The 25,975-nt window shown below is 44.5% G+C and overlaps 1 protein-coding gene across 1 annotated transcript; it reads right to left on the bottom strand.

The window, feature by feature from the left end:
* Positions 1-9,813: 9,813 nt before the first annotated feature.
* On the bottom strand, positions 9,814-22,119 carry ly6pge (lymphocyte antigen 6 family member pge). Its single transcript, XM_071391356.1, has 3 exons — positions 21,898-22,119; positions 16,153-16,281; positions 9,814-13,380 (listed from the first exon to the last, which is right to left on the bottom strand). Exons 1-3 carry the CDS (start codon positions 21,956-21,958, stop codon positions 13,184-13,186), a joined length of 387 nt encoding a protein of 128 aa, XP_071247457.1. The 5' UTR covers positions 21,959-22,119; the 3' UTR covers positions 9,814-13,183.
* Positions 22,120-25,975: the final 3,856 nt, after the last annotated feature.

Raw genomic sequence — 25,975 nt, 5'->3', positions numbered from 1 at the left:
TGACTGGACTACTGCAACACGCTCCCCACCAAACTCAACAACAGACCCCCCCCCCCACCATATATCCCTGTTTTCTGTCCTGTTTTGGTCCTTTGATTTTAAATTGAACTACTGATTGATTGATTTTATTTTATTTTATTAATCTTTGATCATATTTAAACTGCACTTGATTTTAGGTAGCAACTGTTAATTTAAGGTGTGCTTGAGTTTCTTGAAAGGAGTCTGTTAAAATCTATTATTATTATTATTGTTATTATTACGTACTTACTTCCTGGGTTGGGGTTCAGTCTATTAAAGCTTGGGTTACTTCCTGGGTTGGGGTTCAGTCTATTAAAGCTTGGGTTACTTCCTGGGTCGGGGTTCAGTCTATTAAAGCTTGGGTTACTTCCTGGGTTGGGGTTCAGTCTATTAAAGCTTGGGTTACTTCCTGGGTTGGGGTTCAGTCTATTAAAGCTTGGGTTACTTCCTGGGTCGGGGTTCAGTCTATTAAAGCTTGGGTTGACTCTTACTCACAGCCTTGTCTCCTTGCTACACAGCAGTCATCTAATAACTGTCCCAGAAAGTGGAATGTGTTGCAGTAATCAACATTCATTTAAGGATGATCAGGGCAAGTCAAATGAACAATTGATCATGTGTACCTTGCGGTTGCCAGAGTGGGCAAAGGACAAAATGTGTCCTGAAAACAACTCCAAATGTTTGTGTTCTAACCTTCAGACACAGTATGCAGCCATGTGTTGACAGCCATCTAGTTCTGTTGTGTAACGTTACTACGCAGACACAGTGGTTCATATGTCGACAGACATACACTATATATACAAAAGTATGTGGACACCCCTTCAAATTAGTGGATTCGTCTATTTCAGCCACACCTGTTGCTGACATGTATATAAAATCGAGCCCACAGCCATGCAATCTCCATAGACAAACATTGGCAGTAGAATGGCCCGTAATGAAGAGCTCAATGACTTTAAATGTGGCACTGTCCTATGAATCCAACTTTCCAACAAGTCAGTTCGTCAAATCTTTGCTCTGCTATAGCTGCCCCGGTTCACTGTAAGTGTTGTTATTGTGAAGTGGAAATGTCTAGGAGCAACAATGGCTCAACCGCAAAGTGGTAGGCCACACAAGCTCACAGAACATGACTGCCGAGTGCTGAAGCGCATAGCACGTAATCATCTGTCCTCGGTTGTAACATTCACTACTGAGTTCCAAACTGCCTCTGGATGCAATGTCAGCACAATAACTGTTCGTCGGGAGCTTCATGAAAGGGGTTTCCATGACCGAGCAGCCGCACACAAGCCTAAGATCACCATACGCAATGCCAAGCATCGGCTGGAGTGGTGTAAAGCTTGTTGCCATTGGACTCTGGAGCAGTGGAAACGCGTTGTCTGGAGTGATGAATCACGATTTACCATCTGGCATTCTGAAGGACTGATCTGAGGGAACGCTACCTGGTCTGGGGATGTTTTCATGGTTCCAGGCCCCTTAGTTCCAGTGAAGGGAAATCTTAACGCTACAGCATACAAAGACATTCTAGACGATTCTGTGCTTCCAACTTTGTGGCAACAGTTTGGGGAAGGCCCTCTCCTGTTTCAGCATGACTGTAGTCCTGTGCACAAAGCGAGGTCTATACAGAAATGGTTTGTCGAGATAAGTGTGAAAGAACTTGACTGGCCTGCACAGAGCCCTGACCTCCACCCCATCGAACACCTTTGGGATGAATTGGAACACCGACTGCGAGCCAGGACTAATCGCCCAACATCAGTGCCCGACCTCAATAATGCTCGTGTGGCTGAATGGAAGCAAGTCCCCGCAGCAATGTTCCAACATCTTGTGGAAAGCCTTCCCAGAAGAGTGAAGCAACAAAGGGGGGATCAACTCCATATTAACGCCCATGATTTTGGAATGAGATGTTCGACGAGCAGGTGTCCACAAACGTTTGGTAATTTAGTGTAGTTCTGTAGTGTAAATTAGTATTCAGACACAGTGCTTCATGTGTCTACAACAATATCCTCCCCATAGAGTCACAATCCCCGTACTTCCTGCCTTTCTTTTTTTCATCCAAACTTAGTCTAGCGCACTATAGTCAGAAACTCATAAATGTCATGAAAGGTTATTGCTATGACATGCATCAAACGTTTGCTATAGGATGTGTTGTTGTTACGTACAGTAGTTCAAAAATATGTCCACTATCTAAGTAGCTGTCTATTGTGAATGAGCGTCCAGGTTCTCATTAAGGGAGAGCTTGTAATTGTTAAAAGTTTTCCTGTACTGCCACCTAGGTGCTACTACATGTATTACAATTAAAGGATGAAACCCACACACACACACACACACACACACACACACACACACACACTGTGACAGTCAGAGTGAGGGGATACTATCAAATCAAATCAAATAAAATGTTATTGGTCACAATACACATGGTTAGCAGATGTTAATGTGAGTGTAGCGAAATGCTTGTGCTTCTAGTTCCATCAGTGCAGTAATATCTAACAAGTAATCTAACAATTTCACAACGACTACCTCATACACACAAGTGAAGGAATGGATAAGAATGTGTACATATAAATATATGGATGAGCGATGGCCGAACGGCATTGGCAAGATGCAGTGGATGGTATAGAGTACAGTATATACAGTGGGGCAAAAAAGTATTTAGTCAGCCACCAATTGTGCAAGTTCTCCCACTTAAAAAGATGAGAGGCCTGCAATTTTCATCATAGGTACACTTCAACTATGACAGACAAAATGAGAAAAAAAAATCCAGAAAATCACATTGTAGGATTTTTAATGAATTTATTTGCAAATTATGGTGGAAAATAAGTATTTGGTCACCTACCAACAAGCAAGATTTCTGGCTCTCACAGACCTGTAACTTCTTCTTTAAGAAGCTCCTCTGTCCTCCACTTGTTACCTGTATTAATGGCACCTGTTTGAACTTGTTATCAGTATAAAAGACACCTGTCTACAACCTCAAACACTCACACTCCAAACTCCACTATGGCCAAGACCAAAGAGCTGTCAAAGGACACCAGAAACAAAATTGTAGACCTGCCCCAGGCTGGGAAGACTGAATCTGCAATGGGTAAGCAGCTTGGTTTGAAGAAATCAACTGTGGGAGCAATTATTAGGAAATGGAAGACATACAAGACCACTGATCTCCCTCGATCTGGGGCTCCACGCAAGATCTTACCCCGTGGGGTCAAAATGATCACAAGAACGGTGAGCAAAAATCCCAGAACCACACGGGGGGACCTAGTGAATGACCTGCAGAGAGCTGGGACCAAAGTAACAAAGCCTACCATCAGCAAGGGCATTGAAGATGAAACGGTCTTTCAGCATGACAATGATCCCAAACACGCCGCCCGGGCAACGAAGGAGTGGCTTCATAAGAAGCATTTCAAGGTCCTGGAGTGGCCTAGCCAGTCTCCAGATCTCAACCCCATAGAAAATCTTTGGAGATAGTTGAAAGTCCGTGTTGCCCAGCAACAGCCCCAAAACATCACTGCTCTAGAGGAGATCTGCATGGAGAAATGGGCCAAAATACCAGCAACAGTGTGTGAAAACTTTGTGAAGACTTACAGAAAACGTTTGACCTCTGTCATTGCCAATAAAGGGTATATTACAAAGTATTGAGATAAACTTTTGTTATTGACCAAATACTTATTTTCCACCATAATTTGCAAATAAATTCATAAAAAAATCCTACAATGTGATTTTCAGGATTTTTTTCCCTCATTTTGTCTGTCATAGTTGAAGTGTACCTATGATGAAAATTACAGGCCTCTCTCATCTTTTAAGTGGGAGAACTTGCACAATTGGTGGCTGACTAAATACTTTTTTGCCCCACTGTCCACCGAATCTGTTACCTTTCATCTGAACTATCAGTTGCGATCGGGAGAGCGGGCCATCAGTTACTGTATATAGTTATTACCGCCTCAGAAATTGCAGCCCAAATAAATGCTTTACAGAGGTCAAGTAACAGACACATCTCAACATCAACTCTTCAGAGGAGACTGCGTAAATCAAGCCATCATGGTTGAATTGCTGCAAAGAAACCACTACTAAAGGACACCAATAATAAGAAGAGACTTGCTTGGGACAAGAAACATGAGCAATGGACATTAGACCGGAGGAAATCTGTTCTTTGGTCTGGTGTCCAAATTGGAAACTTTTGGTTCCAACCGCCGTGTCTTTGTGAGACATGGTGTGGGTGAACGGATGATCTCTGCATGTGTATTTCCCACCGTAAAGCATGGAGGAGGAGGTGTTATGGTGTGTGTGGTGCTTTGCTGGTGACACTGTCTGTGATGTATTTGCAATTCAAGGCACACTTAACCAACATGGCTACCACAGCATTCTGCAGCGATACGCCATCCCATCTGGTTTGTGCTTAGTGAGACTATCATTTGTTTTTCAACAAGACAATGACCCAACACACCTCCAAGCTGTGTAAGGTCTATTTGACCAAGAAGAAGAGTGATGGAGTGCTGCATCAGATGACCTCCACAATCCCCCGACCTCCACCAAATTGAAATGGTTGGGGATGAGTTGGACCGTAGAGTGAAGGAAAAGCAGCCAACAAGTGCTCAGCATATGTGGGAACCCCTTCAAGACTGTTGGAAAAGCATTCCAGGTGAAGCTGGTTGAGAGAATGCCAAGAGTGTGCAAAGCTGTCATAGGGCTATCTTCTGTACACCCCCTCTACCTTGTCACAACACAACTGATTGGCTCAAACACATTAAGAAGGAAAGATATTTCACAAATTAACTTCTAAGAAGGCACATCTCTTAATTGAAATGCATTTCAGGGACTACCTCATGAAGCTGGTTGAGAGAATGCCAAGAGGGTGCAAAGCTGTCATCCAGGCAAAGGGTGGCTATTTGAAGAATCTCAAATATAAAATATATTTTGATTTGTTTAACACTTTTTTGGCTACTACATGATTCCATATGTGTTATTACATAGTTTTGATGACGTCACTATTATTCTACAATGTAGAAAATATAAAAAATAAAGAAAAACCCTTGAATGAGTAGGTGTTCTAAAACTTTTGACCGGTAGTGTACATATATATATATATATAATTAATTTTTTTGCAAAAACTATGGGCTCTGCCCTGAATGACGGGTTGCCACTGCCTCTGTTGAGTCCCCAACAACCGGATGTTCTGGTTTACAAGGGAAATGGAAAGAAAGACTGTGGATGTTCCTGTTGTCAGGGGAAATGGAAAGAAAGACTGTGGATGTTCCTGTTATCAGGGGAAATAGAAAGAGAGCCTGTGGATGTTCCTGTTGTCAGGGGAAATGGAAAGAGAGCCTGTGGATGTTCCTGTTGTCAGGGGAAATGGAAAGAAAGACTGTGGATGTTCCTGTTATCAGGGGAAATAGAAAGAGAGCCTGTGGATGTTCCTGTTGTCAGGGGAAATGGAAAGAGAGCCTGTGGATGTTCCTGTTGTCAGGGGAAATGGAAAGAAAGACTGTGGATGTTCCTGTTGTCAGGGGAAATGGAAAGAGAGCCTGTGGATGTTCCTGTTGTCAGGGGAAATGGAAAGAGAGCCTGTGGATGATCCTGTTGTCAGGGGAAATGGAAAGAAAAACTGTGGATGTTCCTGTTGTCAGGGGAAATGGAAAGAGAGCCTGTGGATGTTCCTGTTGTCAGGGGAAATGGAAAGAGAGCCTGTGGATGTTCCTGTTGTCAGGGGAAATGGAAAGAAAGACTGTGGATGTTCCTGTTGTCAGGGGAAATGGAAAGAGAGCCTGTGGATGTTCCTGTTGTCAGGGGAAATGGAAAGAGAGCCTGTGGATGATCCTGTTGTCAGGGGAAATGGAAAGAGAGCCTGTAGATGTTCCTGTTGTCAGGGGAAATGGAAAAGAGAGTTTGTGGATGTTCCTGTTGTCAGGGGAAATGGAAAGAGAGCCTGTGGATGTTCCTGTTGTCAGGGGAAATGGAAAGAGAGCCTGTGGATGTTCCTGTTGTCAGGGGAAATGGACAGAGAGCCTGTGGATGTTCCTGTTGTCAGGGGAAATGGAAAGAGCCTGTGGATGTTCCTGTTGTCAGGGGACATGGAAAGAGAGCCTGTGGATGATCCTGTTGTCAGGGGAAATGGAAAGAGAGCCTGTGGATGTTCCTGTTGTCAGGGGAAATGGAAAGAGAGCCTGTAGATGTTCCTGTTGTCAGGGGAAATGGACAGAGAGCCTGTGGATGTTCCTGTTGTCAGGGGAAATGGAAAGAGCCTGTGGATGATCCTGTTGTCAGGGGACATGGAAAGAGAGCCTGTGGATGATCCTGTTGTCAGGGGAAATGGAAAGAGAGCCTGTGGATGTTCCTGTTGTCAGGGGAAATGGAAAGAGAGCCTGTGGATGTTCCTGTTGTCAGGGGAAATGGAAAGAGAGCCTGTGGATGTTCCTGTTGTCAGGGGAAATGTAAAGAGAGCCTGTGGATGTTCCGGTTGTCAGGGGAAATGGAAAGAGAGCCTGTGGATGTTCCGGTTGTCAGGGGAAATGAAAGAGAGCCTGTGGATGTTCCGGTTGTCAGGGGAAATGGAAAGAGAGCCTGTGGATGTTCCTGTTGTCAGGGGAAATGGAAAGAGAGCCTGTGGATGTTCCTGTTGTCAGGGGAAATGGAAAGAGAGCCTGTGGATGTTCCTGTTGTCAGGGGAAATGTAAAGAGAGCCTGTGGATGTTCCGGTTGTCAGGGGAAATGGAAAGAGAGCCTGTGGATGTTCCGGTTGTCAGGGGAAATGAAAGAGAGCCTGTGGATGTTCCGGTTGTCAGGGGAAATGGAAAGAGAGCCTGTGACACAACTTCTGCTTTTGGACAATAACAAAGCAACATTCTATTTTAACTCCTCCTCTACATTTACTGGATTGGTTGAACAGTGCAGAAGAGCACCTCCCCCGACAGGTCGTTTGTAGGGGATCTAGTTTCAGGTGTTTATTTTACACCTGCTACATTAGGTTATGGATAACATGACAAACCTCACTTGACTTGATAGAAACTGCTTCCCAAATGTGATTATATACGAATGTGTGATATACTAGATTGGCTTGAATCAAAACAAATTATAAGATAGTTTGTAAGTAATTTATAAATGGTTAATAATTAGTTTATTTATGTATTATATAAATTTGTAATAACTCTGTAATAAATATGCTATACATGTAAATATGTAATAAAACACATTGGTTGAAACTGTGTGTTTATGTTTACCATTCTAAGACATCTCGATGAACCACCCTAAGGCTCTAGTTTCTTAAAAAGATAACTATATATTCTTCATATATTAATATATTACTGACAACAAAGACCCGCACAATGGGAAATACAGGAAAAAAATGACAATTTTATTGAATTTATTTACAGTTGACTACAGAGGAGAAAAGAAGTTGAACAATGCTTTCTTTAGTTTAGATCATGTCTATTGGTTCTATCACGGAGGAGTGGATCATCTCTATTGGTTCTATCACGGAGGAGTGGATCATCTCTATTGGTTCTATCACGGAGGAGTGGGTCATCTCTATTGGTTCTATCACGGAGGAGTGGGTCATCTCTATTGGTTCTATCACGGAGGAGTGGGTCATCTCTATTGGTTCTATCACGGAGGAGTGGGTCATCTCTATTGGTTCTATCACGGAGGAGTGGAACACACAGAATACATAGAGTTACAAATTACAGCAGGAGTAGATCGGTCCTCGTTCCTCCAACGATTGTCCTTTTTTTGTCTGTTTCAGCTAAGACCACAAGAGCAATGTTGAGTTTCTTTTTGAAGAAGATCTTTGCTCTAAAGATGCAAGATTGTAGCCTGGTCTCTGATCTGTTTAAGAAGTCATTGTATTTTCGTTGAAGTTTTACCCAAATGTCAATGGTTACAATGTTGGTTACAATGCTGGTTACAATGCTGGTTACAATGCTGGTTACAATGCTGGTTGATTACTTTTTGTGAATCCAAATGTGTTGTCCACGTTGATTCCACATCAAAATAGGTTGACAAATGACGTTGAACCAATGTTTATTCAACCAGTGCGTGCCCCGTGGGGTAGATGAAGGGATCCTTCCCTTTCATTATCTCTCCTCCCCTCACCTTATCTCCCCTTCCCTCCCCTTCCCTCACCTTATCTCCCCTTCCCTCATCTTATCTCCCCTTATCTCCCCGTATCTCCCCTTCCCTCACCCTATCTCTCCTTCCCTCCCCTTCCCTCACCCTATCTCTCCTTCCCTCCCATTCCCTCACCTTATCTCCCCTTCCCTCCCCTTCCCTCACCTTATCTCTCCTTCCCTCACCTTATCTCCCCGTCCCTCACCTTATATCTCCTTCCCTCCCCTTCCCTCACCTTATCTCTCCTTCCCTCACCTTATCTCTCCTTCCCTCACCAACCCTAATCGTATTTCTCCTTCCCTCACCTTATCTCTCCTTCCCTCACCTTATCTCTCCTTCCCTCACCTTATCTCTCCTTCCCTCACCTTATCTCTCCTTCCCTCACCTTATCTCTCCTTCCCTCACCTTATTTCTCCTTCCCTCTCCTTCCCTCACCTTATCTCTCCTTCCCTCACCTTATCTCTCCTTCCCTCACCTTATCTCTCCTTCCCTCACCAACCCTAATCGTATTTCTCCTTCCCTCACCTTATCTCTCCTTCCCTCACCTTATCTCTCCTTCCCTCACCTTATCTCTCCTTCCCTCACCTTATCTCTCCTTCCCTCACCTTATCTCTCCTTCCCTCACCTTATCTCTCCTTCCCTCACCTTATCTCTCCTTCCCTCACCTTATCTCTCCTTCCCTCACCTTATCTCTCCTTCCCTCACCTTATCTCTCCTTCCCTCACCTTATCTCTCCTTCCCTCACCTTATCTCTCCTTCCCTCACCTTATCTCTCCTTCCCTCACCAACCCTAATCGTATTTCTCCTTCCCTCACCTTATCTCTCCTTCCCTCACCTTATCTCTCCTTCCCTCACCTTATCTCTCCTTCGCTCACCAACCCTAATCTTATCTCTCCTTCCCTCACCGTATCTCTCCTTCCCTCACCTTATCTCTCCTTCACCTTGTCTCGCAAATGTTATTTTTCTATTTTCTTTCTATACTGAACAAAACAAGATAATCCATCCACCTGACAGGTGTGACATATCAAGAAACTAATTAAAAAGCATGATCATTACACAGGTGTACCTTGTGCTGGGGGACAATAAAAGGCCACTCTAAAACATGTCGCTGTCACGGATCCCTCCGGAACTGTCCTTACGCACACCTGCTCCCTATTCCCATTTGATTAGTAATTGTATAAGTCTGCCCTTTGTTCACCATTGTCCTGTCGATTACTGTTACAATGTCCGTTGGTCGTGTGAGCACCTGTGCCTTGTTGTTTTGCCATTGTGGATGATTACGGGTCTCGAGAATTTGGAAGTATGTCCAACCGGCCTCATAACCGCAGACCACATGTAACCACATCAGCCCACATCAGCCCGAGACCTCGGCTTCCGGCTTCTTCACCTGCGGGATCGTCTGAGACCAGCCAACCGGGCAGCCGATGAAACTGTCCAGTATTTCTGTCTGTAATAAAGCCCTTTTTGGGGGGGAAAACAAATTCTTATTGGCTGGGCCTGGTTGCCAAGTGGGTAGGCCTAAATCCAAGTGAGTGGGCCCTAATCCATAGATTAGGGCCTAAATAATTTATTTCAATTGACTGATACCCTTAACTCAGTAAAATCGTTGAAACTTTATATTTTATTTGTATTTGTATTTTATAGTTTAAGTTTTAGTTCTGCACACTTCTCTCTCTCTCTCTGGCACAAGCATGATTTAGCGGTCGTGTGTTGAGTTTGTTGAGTTTATTTATTTTTACAGGGACAGTGCACATTAATCAACGTTTCAGTAAAAGTGCCGGTTTTAGCCAGCCGGCTAATTTTCAACCGCAGTCCCTGGGCAGGTTATTAAAAACAATTACAATATAGACAATAGCAACATAGAACAAGACATAGCATACAGACATAGCAACATAGGACAAGCAAGACGTAGCATAGACAGAGCAACATAGAACAAAAAGCAGCAAGACAAAATTCATAAAAGCAACAAAGTGTTTCCACACCTCACAAGTTACAGACAACAGACATGGAAAGCGGCAACACACAGCTAGGGATTATGTTCACAAATCTGATTGACCTTTAGCCATGTCTTCAAGCATTTTGTGAAAGTGTGATATGTGGTGCAGTTATGTGCGTCTGATGGCAATGTATTCCAGACATGGGAAGCTCTCACAGAAAAAGCGGATTTACTAAAGGTGCTTTTCCTTAGGGGAACTACACAGTCACCTCTCATGGCAGACCTTGTGGATCTGCTGCCATATGTTTGGGTTTTCTGTTTAACAAAAATACTGAGTGGAGGGGGAGCCAAGCCATTTAGGATCTTGAATACAAGACATGCATCGGTGTATTGCACAAGATTTTCCCAACTCAGGAGCTCATGCTTTCTGAGGATGTGACAGTGATGATGGCTATTGGGCTTCCTATCAAGCACTTTGAGAGCCTGTTTGTAGACAGACTGAATAGGTCTTACTGTTGTACAGCAAGCTTGGGCCCAACTAGTCAAGCAGTATGTTAAGTGGGGGAGTATCATAGATTTGAAGTACAGTTTTGCTACCTCTGTAGTCAAACAATTTCGTATAAATCGGAAATTAGCTAGGTTGAATTTGGTTATTTGAATTACCTTTTTCACATGCTTTTTAAAAGAGAGGTTGGAATCAAGTACGATGCCAAGGTACTTCAAATCAGATACCACCTGGAGCTTCTCCCCTGACACATAGACATCTGGCTCAGTAGCATCTGTTGCCCTCTTTGTGAAGAACATGCAAACAGTTTTTTTCAAATTGAGATTCAAACATGAGTCACTGAGCCACTTTGTAACATGGACCATTACAGTAGTGAGTCACCGAGCCACTTTGTAACCTGGACCATTACAGTAGTGAGTTCTTGTGCAGCTTGTTGTTTGCTCTTTGCACATATATCACTGTATCATCTGCATACATTTGAACTTCAGACCCAGTACAGACAGAAGGCAGATCATTAATGTACAGGCTGAACAGGAGGGGCCCCAGTATTGACCCTTGGGGCACGCCCACATCATAGCTAAGTGGGCGACAGCTCATTGCTCACTCTGACACACTGAGTTCTGCCTTCAAGGTATGATTTCATCCATCTCAAGGCATCGGGGGAAAAGTTGAACTTGGACAATTTTGTGATGAGAATCTCATGGTTAACAGTATCAAAAGCCTTCCTTAGGTCCAGAAACACAGCCCCAACAACACCCCCTTTGTCCATCTTGGACTTCACATTTTCCAGAAGAAAGCAGTTGGCCGTTTCTGTGGAGTGTTTCGCTCTGAAGCCAAACTGCATGGAGTGTAATGTGAAGGGGCTGTTGTTGAGGTGGGCAATCAGTTGTTCTGCTACACACTTTTCAACAACCTTTGACACCACAGGTAGTATACTAATGGGCCTGTAGTTACTCACGTCAGCAGGGTCGCCTGATTTAAAGATGGCCGTTATTATGGCCGACTTCCATACCCTTGGAAACACCCCGAGACCGATAGATGTGTTGGTGACCTTAGTAATGGGGCCAATGAGTGACTCTTTGTAGTTTTTAAGAAAGGTAGAGTCCATCCCAAACACATCTTTGGCTTTAGAGTTCTTTAGTGAGCTAATCACCTTGTTCACCTTTGACTCAGAAACCTCCCTTATGATGAAGACAGGTTGAGCATCATTTACTAGCACTGAGCCCAAGAAACCAGTGGAGGGGTTCTGTGTCAGTACCCTGACAGAGTCAAAAAAGTAGGAATTGAAGGCTATTGCTATTTCGACTGCATCCTGTGTTAGATTGTTATTCACCATGATTTCTAGTCTTTTTGCAGTGTTACTATGGTGTGTGTGTGTTGCTGTTGTTTGAGAAATGAAATAAATGAAATGTTGGTGTGGGACAGGGTTTGGGTTAGCGTGAAGGATTGTGAAGGAATTAGCTAGAGAAGGATGGGACAAGGGTGTTCTGCATGTCTTGAGGAGCTGTAGGTGGAGGCTAGAGAAGGTGGTGCTGAAGCATATGGGCTTCCTATAAGGCTGGGAACTTTGGATGGCGAGGACTTAGATTACATAGTTGGCCATACTTAGATTGGGAGTGGCAGGTACAGTAGGTATGGGTAGTTAGTTGGCATGACTGGGTTTAGGTTAGGTTGGTTTGGGTTGGGTTTGTTCTGGGTTTGTTCTGAGTTGGGTTTGTTCTGAGTTGGGTTTGTTCTGAGTTGGGTTTGTTCTGGGTTGGGTTTGTTCTGGGCTGGGGTTATTCTGGGTTGGGGTTGTTCTGGGTTTGTTCTGAGTTGGGTTTGTTCTGGGTTGGGTTTGTTCTGGGTTGGGGTTGTTCTGGTTTGGGAATGTTCTGGTTTGGGGTTGTTCTGGGTTGGGTTTGTTGTAGCTTAGGTTGGTTTGGGTTGGGTTTGTTCTGGGTTTGTTCTGGGTTGGGTTGTTCTGGGGTTGTTCTCGGTTGGGTTGTTCTGGGTTGGTTATATGGTGATATCAATGGTTATTTTATTGTGTGTTACTTTAGATACTTTAGATAGGCAGAGTTAGATGGCGTAGTCGGCTAGAGTGGGGATGGTAGCTGAGGCTTGGAGAGTTGGGGTTTGAGTCGGCTAGAGTGGGGATGGTAGCTGAGGCTTGGAGAGTTGGGGTTTGAGTCGGCTAGAGTGGGGATGGTAGCTGAGGCTTGGAGAGTTGGGGTTTGAGTCGGCTAGAGTGGGGATGGTAGCTGAGGCTTGGAGAGTTGGGGTTTGAGTCGGCTAGAGTGGGGATGGTAGCTGAGGCTTGGAGAGTTGGGGTTTGAGTCGGCTAGAGTGGGGATGGTAGCTGAGGCTTGGAGAGTTGGGGTTTGAGTCGGCTAGAGTGGGGATGGTAGCTGAGGCTTGGAGAGTTGGGGTTTGAGTCGGCTAGAGTGGGGATGGTAGCTGAGGCTTGGAGAGTTGGGGTTTGAGTCGGCTAGAGTGGGGATGGTAGCTGAGGCTTGGAGAGTTGGGGTTTGAGTCGGGTAGAGTGGGGATGGTAGCTGAGGCTTGGAGAGTTGGGGTTTGAGTCGGGTAGAGTAGGGAAGGGAAGGGAGCTAGGAGGGGTAGTTGGCATGGCTGTTGGTTTGTGCTGGGTTATATATTTAGTTTGAGATCCAGTGGAGGAGCAGGGGAAGGAGGAGCAACAGGTAGCTGAGACTTCCTTCCAGCTTGGATACGTTTCCTGTCACGTTGCAGTCATCAGAGAAACAGCAGTGAACTCTGACCCCTGGTGACCGGTAACCCTGACTGTTTGCCTGGCTACAGAAAGACTTGTAGGAGCAGGACTTCATCACTCCGCCTGAGAGAGAGAGAGAGAGAGAGAGAGAGGGAGAGAGAGAGAGAGAGAGAGAGAGAGAGAGGGAGAGAGAGGGAGAGAGAGAGAGAGAGAGAGAGTGAAAGAGAGAGAGAGAGAGAGGTGGAGAGAGAGAGAGACAGATACAGAGAGAGAGAGAGAGAGAGAAATAGATAGAGAGAGAGATAGAGAGAGACAGAAAGAGAGAGTTACAGAGAGAGGAAAACAGATAGAGAGAGAGAGAATGAGAAAGAGAAACAGAGAGAGAGAGAAGGAAAGATATTGACAGAGAAAAAAGAGAGACAGCGTGAGCAAGACAAAGTATGAATGGAGAGGGAGCAGGGGCGAGAGAGTGCAGAGGGAGAAGAGAGAGAAACATTGAAATACCTTTGTTAATACACAGGGTAACATTTTACATAATGCCTGCAGGTATTTACATTTGTATTTATTAGGGATCCCCATTAGCTGCTGGCCAGAAGTGAAATGGAAAAAAAAACAGAAAAGTGTTTTCACCCTCTTTGCTATGAAGCCCCTAAATAAGATCTGGTGCAACCAAATACCTTCAGAAGTCACATAATTAGTAAAAACTAACGTCCACCTGTGTGCAATCTAAGTGTCACATGACCTGTCACATGATCTCAGTATATATACACCTGTTCTGAAAGGTCCCAGACTCTGCAACATCACTGCAAGCGGCACCGCAAGCGGCACCATGAAAACCAAGGAGCTCTCCAAACAGGTCAGGGACAAAGTTGTAGAGAAGTACAGATCAGGGTTGGATTATTAAAAAAAATATCCGAAACTTTGAACATCCCACAGAGCACCATTAAATCCATTATTCAAAAATTGAAAGAATATGGCACCACAGCAAACCTGCCAAGAGAGGTCCGAAACCAAAACTCACGGACCAGGCGAGAGAGGGCATAAATCAGAGAGGCAACAAAGAGACCAAAGATAACCCTGAAGGAGCTGCAAAGCTCCACAGCAGAGATTGGAGTATCTGTCCATAGGACCACTTTAAGCCGTACACTCCACAGAGCTGGGCTTTACGGAAGAGTGGCCAGACAAAAGCCCTCGCTTAAATAAAAAAATAAGCAAACACGTTTGGTGTTCGCCAAAAGGCATGTGGGAGACTCCCCAAACATATGGAAGAAGGTACTGGTAAGATGAGACTAAAATTTAGCTTTTTGGCCATCAAGGAAAATGCTATGTCTGGCACAAACCCAACACCTCTCATCACCCCGAGAACACCAGCATGGTGGTGGCAGCATCATGCTGTGGGAATGTTTTTCATTGGCAGGGACTGGGAAACTGGTCAGAATTGAAGGAATGATGGATGGCACTGAATACAGGGAAATTCTTGAGGGAAACCTGTTTGTCGTCCAGAGATTTGAGACTGGGACGGAGGTTCACCTTCCAGCAGGACAAGGACCCTAAGCATACTGCTAAAGCAACACTTGAGTGGTTTAAGGAGAAACATTTAAATGTCTTGGAATGACCTAGTCAAAGACCAGACCTCAATCCAATTGAGAATCTGTGGTATGACTTAAAGATTGCTGTACACCAGCGGAACCTATCCAAATTGAAGGAGCTGCAGCAGCTTTGGCCTGAAGAATGGGCAAAAATTCAAGTGGCTAGATGTGCCAAGCTTATAGAGACATACCCCAAGAGACTTGCATCTGTAATTGCTGCAAAAGGTGGCTCCACAAAGTATTGACTTTGGGGGGTGAATAGTTATGCACGCTCAAGTTTTCTGTTTTTTTTGTCTTATTTCTTGTTTTTTTCACAATAAAAAAGATGTTGCATCTTCAAAGTGGTTGGCATGTTGTGTAAATCAAATGATACAAACACCCCAAACATCTATTTTAATTCCAGGTTGTTAGGCAACAAAATGGGAAAAATGCCAAGGGGGGTGAATACTTTCACAAGCGACTATATGGACAGATCTGGGACCAGACCAGAGACACACAGATCTGGGACCAGACCAGAGACACACAGATCTGGTACCAGACCAGACACACACAGTTCTGGGACCAGACCAGAGACACACAGATCTGGGACCAGACCAGAGACACACAGATCTGGGACCAGACCAGAGACACACAGATCTGGGACCAGACCAGAGACACACAGATCTGGGACCAGAACAGACACACAGATCTGGGACCAGACCAGAGACACACAGATCTGGCACCAGACCAGAGACACACAGATCTGGGACCAGACCAGAGACACACAGATCTGGGACCAGACCAGAGACACACAGATCTGGACCAAGTTTGATTTCATCATTTCTGAACTAGGTTTGCAAAATTCATAAAACTTTCCCCAAATTCCCAAGTTTTCCAGAGATCCAGTTTCTCGTACAGTATTCTGAATTTCCTGCTCATTCTTTCCTGATTCCAGGAATCCTTCAACCTGGATTTCTGTGGAAACTGGACATTTCGGGACAGATACCAAAATGTTGCAACGACATCAACAAACATATAATCATCCTAATTAAGACCCTGAATGTAAGTCTCTGTTATCTCATCATGTTCCCGCTGGGACTTCCCCCAACTCCCTGCTGTGCCTGGGCTGGGGGTCCAGACAGAACAGTCTGTCATGTCCTCAGACACACTCAGGACACAAGCATGCACACTAACACACGCACTAACACACACACACACACACACACACACACACCATGCAGGATATGAACCCATTACATTTGACCCATGTAAACTACAAAACGGGTCATGGTTTGCAGGGTACCAGAGTTGTAGATTACACACTCACTGTTTAACTCACTTCCGTGTCCTCGTACAACAGCGCAGGCATCAGAGTAGCTTGGACAGGTTTTTGAGCCCTGACGATTACAGTCTTCATCACTAGAACCCATGCAGGTATAGCATTGTAGGGCTTCACCTGGAGAAAGAAGACGGAGAACATTAGAAGAGGAAGAGAGAGGAAGAGAATGAAAGCATTAGAAAGAGGCAGGGAGAGAGAGAGAGAGAGAGAGAGAGAGAGAGAGAGAGAGGAGAGAAAAGAGAGAGATGAGATATGAGAGAGAGATGAGAGAGAGAGATAGATATGAAAGAGAGAGAGGAATGAGAGAGAGAGATAGATATGAAAGAGAGAGAGGTAGATAAGAAAGAGAGAGAGATAGATATGAAAGAGAGAGAGGAATGAGAGAGAGAGATAGATATGAAAGAAAGAGAGAGAGGGAGAGAATGAGAGAGAGAGATGAGAGAGAGAGAGAGAATGAGAGAGAGAATGAGAGAGAGAAAGAGAGAGCAATGAGAGAGAGAGAGAGAGAGAGAGAGAGAGAGAGAGAGAGAGAGAGAGAGAGAGAGATGAAAGAGAGAGAGAACGAGAGATGCGCGATAATATTACTATTATTGTTATTATTATTGTTGTTTATCATTCCAATATGGTATGGGTGGTAATGGTAATGATAGCAGTTTAATGATGGTGGTGGTGGTAGTAGTGGTAATGATGATAGTAGTTGTAGTACTGATATAATGGTGAAGATGACCGTTATTTAGTTAGTTATAGTTTCATTTTCCATATTATGATTTACTATCATTTAATAATTATTTTTTGTTATCGTATGTAATTTTATTACAATGTATATTGGATACATTGTTGCTTTGGCAATATTGACAGATGTTTTTCATGCCAATAAAGCAGCTTGAATTTGATTTTTTTTTTTTTAGTTGAGAGACGCGAGAGAGAGATGAGAGAAATATGAGAGAGAGAGAAAATGAGAGAGAGAGAGAGAGAGAGAGAGAGAGAGAGAGAGATGAGATAGAGAAGAGAGATGAGAGAAAGAGATGAGAGAGAGATATATATATGAAAGAAAGAGAGATGAGAGAGAGAGAATGAGAGAGAGATATGAGAGAGAGAGAGAGAGAGAGAGAGAGAGAGAGAGAGAGAGAGAGAGAATGAGAGAGAGATAGAGAGAGAGAGAGAGAAACTTCTGTATGTGTAATGTTTACTGTTCATTTTTATTGTTTATTTGACTTTTGTATATTACCTACCTCACTTGCTTTGGCAATGTTAACACATGTTTCCCATGCCAATAAAGCCCCTTGAATTGAAATTGAATTGAATTGAGAGAGAGAGAGAGAGAGAGAGAGAGAGAATGAGAGAGAGAGAGAATGAGAGAGAGAGATATGAGAGAGAGAGAGAGACATGAAAGAATGAGAGAGATATGAGAGAGAGAGAGAGAGAGAGAGAGAGAGAGCGAGAGAGAGAGAGAGAGAGAGAGAGAGAATGAGAGAGAGAGAGAGAGAGAGAGAGAGAGAGAGAGAGAGACATGAGAGAGAGAGAGAGAGAGAGAGAGAGAGAGAGAGAGAGAGAGAGAGAGAGAGAGAGGGCGAGAACTACACGATTAACGATGGATTCAACACTGGCCTGAGGAGACATGTTTACAGTACTGTTGTTAAAAAACACTGACATAAAACTAAATACCCACAGTATTATATACAGTACACTTCTCATAATTCTCTGCAATGAGTTAGGATACATAGAGAACACAAAGACCACACATGCCAGCATAGACAACCCAATGCAGAAGGCTTTACATGCAGCCATACCCTCCGTTCTAATAAGGCCATCACATCCATCCCACCAAATAAAATGTATTTCCAAAACATCGGTTAACAAAGCAGCATTCAACCTGACCATGACATCACCATGACATCACCAAGTCACCACAAATATGTTATAATGACATCACCATGACATCGCTGCAACTCGTTTTGACTGTTGAGACGTTACAACTAAGCAGGTACAGTCAACAGCCAGGGATGACTAACCCAGGTCAGAGGCATCTAACAGTCATCAGAGGACAACAACAGTGTTGTTCACTGGACCACCCCTGTTACAGACAGTACAGACTGGACCACCCCTGTTACAGACAGTACAGACTGGATCACCCCTGTTACAGACAGTACAGACTGGTTGACCCCTGTTACAGACAGTACAGACTGGACCACCCCTGTTACAGACAGTACAGACTGGACCACCCCGTTACAGACAGTACAGACTGGACCACCCCTGTTACAGACAGTACAGACTGGATCACCCCTGTTACAGACAGTACAGACTGGACCACCCCTGTTACAGACAGTACAGACTGGACCACCCCTGTTACAGACAGTACAGACTGGACCACCCCTGTGACAAACAGTACAGACTGGACCGCCCCTGTTACAGACAGTATAGACTGGACCACCCCTGTTACAGACAGTACAGACTGGACCACCCCGTTACAGACAGTACAGACTGGACCACCCCTGTTACAGACAGTACAGACTGGACCACCCCGTTACAGACAGTACAGACTGGACCACCCCTGTTACAGACAGTACAGACTGGATCTCCCCTGTTACAGACAGTACAGACTGGACCACCCCTGTTACAGACAGTACAGACTGGACCACCCCTGTTACAGACAGTACAGACTGGACCACCCCTGTGACAAACAGTACAGACTGGACCGCCCCTGTTACAGACAGTATAGACTGGACCACCCCTGTTACAGACAGTACAGACTGGACCACCCTTGTTAAAGACAGTACAAACTGGACCACCCCTGTTACAGACAGTACAGACTGGATCACCCCTGTTACAGACAGTACAGACTGGTTGACCCCTGTTACAGACAGTACAGACTGGACCACCCATGTTATAGACAGTACAGACTGGACCACCCCTGTTACAGACAGTACAGACTGGACCACCCCTGTGACAAACAGTACAGACTGGACCGCCCCTGTTACAGACAGTATAGACTGGACCACCCCTGTTACAGACAGTACAGACTGGACCACCCTTGTTAAAGACAGTACAAACTGGACCACCCCTGTTACAGACAGTACAGACTGGATCACCCCTGTTACAGACAGTACAGACTGGTTGACCCCTGTTACAGACAGTACAGACTGGACCACCCATGTTATAGACAGTACAGACTGGACCACCCCTGTTACAGACAGTACAGACTGGACCACCCCTGTTACAGAGAGTACAGACTGGATCACCCCTGTTACAGACAGTACAGACTGGATCACCCCTGTTACAGACAGTACAGACTGGATCACCTCTGTTACAGACACTACAGACTGGACCACCCCTGTTACAGACAGTACAGACTGGACCACCCCTGTTACAGACAGTACAGACTGGACCACCCCTGTTACAGACAGTACAGACTGGATCACCCCTGTTACAAACAGTACAGACTGGACCACCCCTGTTACAGACAGTAGAGACTGGACCACCCCTGTTACAGACAGTACAGCCTGGACCACCCCTGTTACAGACAGTACAGACTGGATCACCCCTGTTACAGACAGTACAGACTGGATCACCCCTGTTACAGACAGTACAGACTGGATCACCCCTGGTACAGACAGTGCAGACTGCATCACCCCTGTTACAGACAGTAGAGACTGGACCACCCCTGTTACAGACAGTACAGACTGGACCACCCCTGTTACAGACAGTACACTCTGGACCACCCCTGTTACAGACAGTACAGACTGGACCACCCCTGTTACAGACAGTACAGACTGGACCACCCCTGTTACAGACAGTACAGACAGGACCACCCCTGTTACAGACAGTACAGACTGGACCACCCCTGTTACAGACAGTACAGACTGGACCACCCCTGTTGCAGACAGTCCAGACTGGACCAACCCTGTTACAGACAGTACAGACTGGACCACCCCTGTTACAGACAGTACAGACTGGACCACCCCTGTTACAGGCAGTACAGACTGGACCACCCCTGTTACAGACAGTAAAGACTGGACCCCCCCCCCCCCCCCCCTGTTACAGGCTGTACAGTAAAGACTGGACCACCCCTGTTACAGACAGTACAGACTGGACCACCCGTGTTACAGACAGTAAAGACTGGACCACCCCTGTTACAGACAGTACATACTGGATCACCCCTGTTACAGACAGTAAAGACTGGACCACCCCTGTTACAAACAGTACAGACTGGACCACCCCTGTTACAGACAGTACGGACTGGACCACCCCTGTTACAGACAGTACGGACTGGGCCACCCCTGTTACAGACAGTACAGACTGGACCACCCCTGTTACAGACAGTACAGACTGGACCACCCCTGTTACAGACAGTACAGACTGGACCACCCCTGTTACAGACAGTACAGACTGGACCACCCCTGTTACAGACAGTACAGACTGGACCACCCCTGTTACAGACAGTACAGACTGGACCACCCCTGTTACAGACAGTACAGACTGGACCACCCCTGTTACAGACAGTACAGACTGGACCACCCCTGTTACAGACAGTACAGACTGGACCACCCCTGTTACAGACAGTACAGACTGGACCACCCCTGTTACAGACAGTACAGACTGGACCACCCCTGTCAGCTGTCCAACCAGCAGAGGAGTAAACACCCTGTTTAAATTGATGATACGTGTTGTGACGTGCTCATCGCTGACTGTCTGGCGTTACATGTTACTGTCAGAAAGGTGATAACATTGTTGTATTTCCGTTGTATCAGTGATTTGATTCAACAACAATAAGGCTGAGAAAGGAGGAAGAGGAGGCAAGGGAATAATAAGGTTGAGAAAGGAGGAAGAGGAAGCAAGGGAACAATAAGGCTGAGAAAGGAGGAAGAGGAGGCAAGGGAACAATAAGGTTGAGAAAGGAGGAAGAGGAGGCAAGGGAACAATAAGGCTGAGAAAGGAGGAAGAGGAGGCAAGGGAACAATAAGGTTGAGAAAGGAGGAAGAGGAAGCAAGGGAACAATAAGGTTGAGAAAGGAGGAAGAGGAAGCAAGGGAACAATAAGGTTGAGAAAGGAGGAAGAGGAGGCAAGGGAACAGTAAGGTTGAGAAAGGAGGAAGAGGAGGCAAGGGAACAATAAGGCTGAGAAAGGAGGAAGAGGAGGCAAGGGAACAATAAGGTTGAGAAAGGAGGAAGAGGAAGCAAGGGAACAATAAGGTTGAGAAAGGAGGAAGAGGAGGCAAGGGAACAATAAGGTTGAGAAAGGAGGAAGAGGAAGCAAGGGAACAATAAGGTTGAGAAAGGAGGAAGAGGAAGCACGGGAACAATAAGGTTGAGAAAGGAGGAAGAGGAAGCACGGGAACAATAAGGTTGAGAAAGGAGGAAGAGGAAGCAAGGGAACAATAAGGCTGAGAAAGGAGGAAGAGGAGGCAAGGGAACAATAAGGTTGAGAAAGGAGGAAGAGGAAGCAAGGGAACAATAAGGTTGAGAAAGGAGGAAGAGGAGGCAAGGGAACAATAAGGTTGAGAAAGGAGGAAGAGGAAGCAAGGGAACAATAAGGTTGAGAAAGAGGAAGAGTGAAATGGCATGAATAAAAGAGGATGGATTAAGAATGAAAAAGAAAAGCTGGATGGATAGAAGATAAAAAAGCAAAAAAAGAGGGGAAAGTGGAGACAAGAGAGGTATAGAGATCAAGATTGAATACATTATCCCAAAATGCCCAGTATTAAAGCCAGAACGAGAGAACCAAGATAGTCCTTACTGTAGTTAATGAGAAAGAGTAGGGAGACGAGGAGTAGAATAGTGCTCTGTAAAGATCTCATGTTGTTGGTGATGATGGTGGTCCTTCCTTTGTGGTCTCCTTCCCTGGAGCGATGTGCTCGCACAATGAAAACCAGGTTGTTTGCTTCGTGGTCCTTCCCTGGAACGATGAGATTGCACAATGAAAATACGTTGTTGTTTTTTACTTGCTGGTCGTTCCCTGGAGCGATGTGTTCACACAATGAAAACAGGTTGTTTGCTGCTAAACCCCTCTGATCTTAATCCTTTCTTCTGCTAGCAAGGAGCTAATACCTCATCCTGCCTGCACAGACCAAGAGATTAGCGGTTACTGGTTAGAGTTTAGCTTCTCCACTGGAGGCCTATGGCTCTGGTAGCGGCTAGGCTAGCTCCTCCACTGGAGGCCTATGGCTCTGGTAGCGGCTAGGCTAGCTTCTCCACTGGAGGCCTATGGCTCTGGTAGCGGCTAGGCTAGCTTCTCCCCTGGAGGCCTATGGCTCTGGTAGCGGCTAGGTTAGCTTCTCCACTGGAGACCTATGGCTCTGGTAGCGGCTAGGTTAGCTTCTCCACTGGAGACCTATGGCTCTGGTAGCGGCTAGGTTAGCTTCTCCACTGGAGGCCTATGGCTCTGGTACCGGCTAGGTTAGCTTCTCCACTGGAGGCCTATGGCTCTGGTAACGGCTAGGTTAGCTTCTCCACTGGAGGCCTATGGCTCTGGTAGCGGCTAGGCTAGCTTCTCCACTGGAGGCCTATGGCTCTGGTAACGGCTAGGTTAGCTTCTCCACTGGAGGCCTATGGCTCTGGTAGCGGCTAGGCTAGCTTCTCCACTGGAGGCCTATGGCTCTGGTAACGGCTAGGTTAGTTTCTCCACTGGAGGCCTATGGCTCTGGTAACGGCTAGGTTAGCTTCTCCACTGGAGGCCTATAGCTCTGGTAACGGCTAGGTTAGCTTCTCCACTGGAGGCCTATGGCTCTGGTAGCGAGCCATGTAATCTGCCTCCATGTCCCACACTCTCCCCATGGGAGAACCTTTTTTGGTTCCAAGTAAAACCCTTTTGGTTTCCAGGTACATGGAACCCAAAACGGTTTTACTTGGAACCAAAACAGTTTTACTTGGAACCAAAAGGGTTCTACCTGGAACCAAAACGTGTTCCCCTATGGGGACAGCCAAAGCCAAACACTTTTAGGTTCGAGATAGCACCTTTTTTCTAAGAGTGTATTTCCCAGAAGTCTCTACTACAGGTAGATTTTTCTGTATTGTTTTCAATATCTGTATTTTTGCATGTACATTGATTGATTCATTATTCTTAAGCTATATGAAGATAAATAACGTACATTTTTCAAAAAATGTTGTTACCGTTACTGGGTGTTCCAGTTTAAATGGTTTAGGTAGTCTCCATTTCCATTATCCTGACAGTCATTCAGAATGGATTCCTATAGGAATCCAGTAGAAATTACACATCACTTTGCAAGCCAGGATAATGTGACTTTGCAGGGCTGATTTGTCCTGTAAACCAGGTGTTTCCTGACTGAGTTAGTTTCAAACTAGGCCATCAAAGTAAGGCCTTATGATATACTTAATGTATATTGTCATAGAGTTTAATTTGATTAAATAACATTCGCCTAGGAACTCACTTGAGCCCCGATTCCAACCTGAGTTAAATGGAACGTAATTTCCATTTTATGTACTTTTCTCTCTATACGTATTCTGAGCTTGAACTTAATCATGAGAATAGCATGCTATTCACTAGCTATTCACTAGCTATTCACTAGCTATTCACTAGCTATTCACTAGCTATTCACTAGCTATTCACTAGTTATTCACCAGCTATTCACCAGCTATTTGTTTGGGGTAGAGATCAAAGAGATGAAGGTGGTGTGTCCGCAGATATGTCTTTTTCTGACCTTGACTTCAATCCCTCATAATTCTACCGCCTTTTATGCGCCAAACCATGAATAATGTCGAGCGAACCTGCCGTTTCCAAGTGGAAAAAGCCTCTACTTAAATTTTCCGGATAGAAATAACCGCATTCTCCATGCGCTGACATTTCTACACAGATAAGAGCTATTGATAAGAGCTAGGTAAATGAGTAATCTGTTTGGGGAAGGGGATTGTAAATACATGTAGCAAATGTTTTAGATTCTTTTTTTTTTATCCCTTGTGTCATGACGTTGGCCTGTGGGTAAGGTTTATGACCCCCCCATAAATACCTTTCTCCCTACCCTCTCTCTCGGACTCTAATGAAGGATTTTTGAATAGCCTTTGTTAATCATAGAGAGTCTGGGAACATCAAACAAGTGGGGGGAAAGGAACCATATTTCGGTAATAGAACCAGGTGAAAATATGCGTTGGAACTTAATGAATATGATGTCAGTTCGGTTGTCATCTGAGACATTATGACTGATGACAGGACGACATAAACTGTATCTGGGAAAGTCTACACATTCTAGTTATCAGATTCACATGGATTTGTTGTGCAATTTAAATGTTTAAATACGACACTATTTGTGAAAAGATTAAATGTAATTTTAGCTTCCAAATGAGAGATTTGGGTTTTCATAAAGTTAGAGCTCTGCTCAATCAGTGGCCAGCCCCTGTGAAGAGACATGGGTTATAAACTAGGAAACACACCCTTCTCTCCCTCCACTATATAAGCCCTTGACGAAAATGTAACTATCTGTTCCGAGGACGATAGGACGACGATCCATACGTTGAAAAGGACTAACATGTCAACTACAGAACTAAGCCAACCTCAGCGTGAGCTTTGGTTGTGAATGGTATAAACTTTGAACTCTTACTCAATAAAGAAGTGAGACATCCTAGCCGTTGAGTAAGCAACAGCAGCTGTAAACGTGGGCTAGGAAAGGACGGACAGAGTATCCCATCTACCACACAACAACGACACTACAACGTATGCCGTTCACCACCAAAGACACTCTTCAAAGGACCAAGGACTCTGTTGGGCAACACGGCCTTCCATCTACCACCAACCTATTGAAGCGCAGCTCAGAGTAAATATTTATTGCATTTTCCTTTTCCAAATGGGCAGTAATTTAGAATGCATAAGATTCTGTATTTACGATAGAGTAGCTGCCTACGGTCTGATAGAGACATAGCTTCTCCCTTTGTTCCTCAAGTCTTCCCGCTCTTTCACTCAAACCCAACCCCCGTTCTTTGTGTAACCAGCTGTCATATCTGTTCCGTCCGCTAGGGACGTTTTCCTTTATGACATAATTTGTAATCAATGTGTGATCCATTCTGTGTAGATGTAATTCTGTGTGATTATTCAGGTATTTAGTAAATAAATAATTAAACCAAACGTTGTATTACTGATTCAACTTGTTAGCCAGGGTTCATGAAGATAACCAAGAATTTACAACTTTCAGATGAGACTGAAATAAGGTGACGATTAATATTGACTGCTATTGATGTAAAATATTACTAGGTCTTTAAGAGTTTATTCGGAAGATAACAGCTCTTTAAACACTCTTTCGTGGTGCCCCGACTTTCTAGTCAATTACATTTACATCATTAGCTAAATCAGGGAAAATGAATTACAGAGAAAGGATTTTATAGAATAACATGTCAAATAACTTAATCCGTCATAGCCAAAGACACGACAGTGGAGACACATGTGAAACCAGCCATATGGATGCAAACTAAAAAGGATATCAACATGACAGAATTTCTATTCTATTCTATTCTATCTATTTCTATCTATTCTATTCAATTCCTCATAATTGGTGTGGATGAAAGCTGCAGGCTTCCGTAGGACTGAGCCTGCCTAGTTGATGTATGTGGTTTAAAATACCCAGTCTTTTCTCCATTTTTATTTTACAATTTGTATCTAGTTTAATACTAGCCACTATCGGGAGCCACCGTCAGTAATACCCAAATACATTTATAACTGTTAGTTTCCTTCAGTTTGTATCCTACATTTATAACTGTTAGTTTCCTTCAGTTTGTAACCTACATTTATAACTGTTAGTTTCCTTCAGTTTGTATCCTACATTTATAACTGTTAGTTTCCTTCAGTTTGTATCCTACATTTATAACTGTTA

Source organism: Salvelinus alpinus, chromosome 3, assembly GCF_045679555.1.
Source record: "Salvelinus alpinus chromosome 3, SLU_Salpinus.1, whole genome shotgun sequence".
In the NCBI taxonomy this organism is placed as follows: Eukaryota; Metazoa; Chordata; class Actinopteri; order Salmoniformes; family Salmonidae; genus Salvelinus; species Salvelinus alpinus.
Note: the sequence above shows the minus strand (reverse complement) of the source record. Positions and strands in the feature narration are given on the sequence as shown.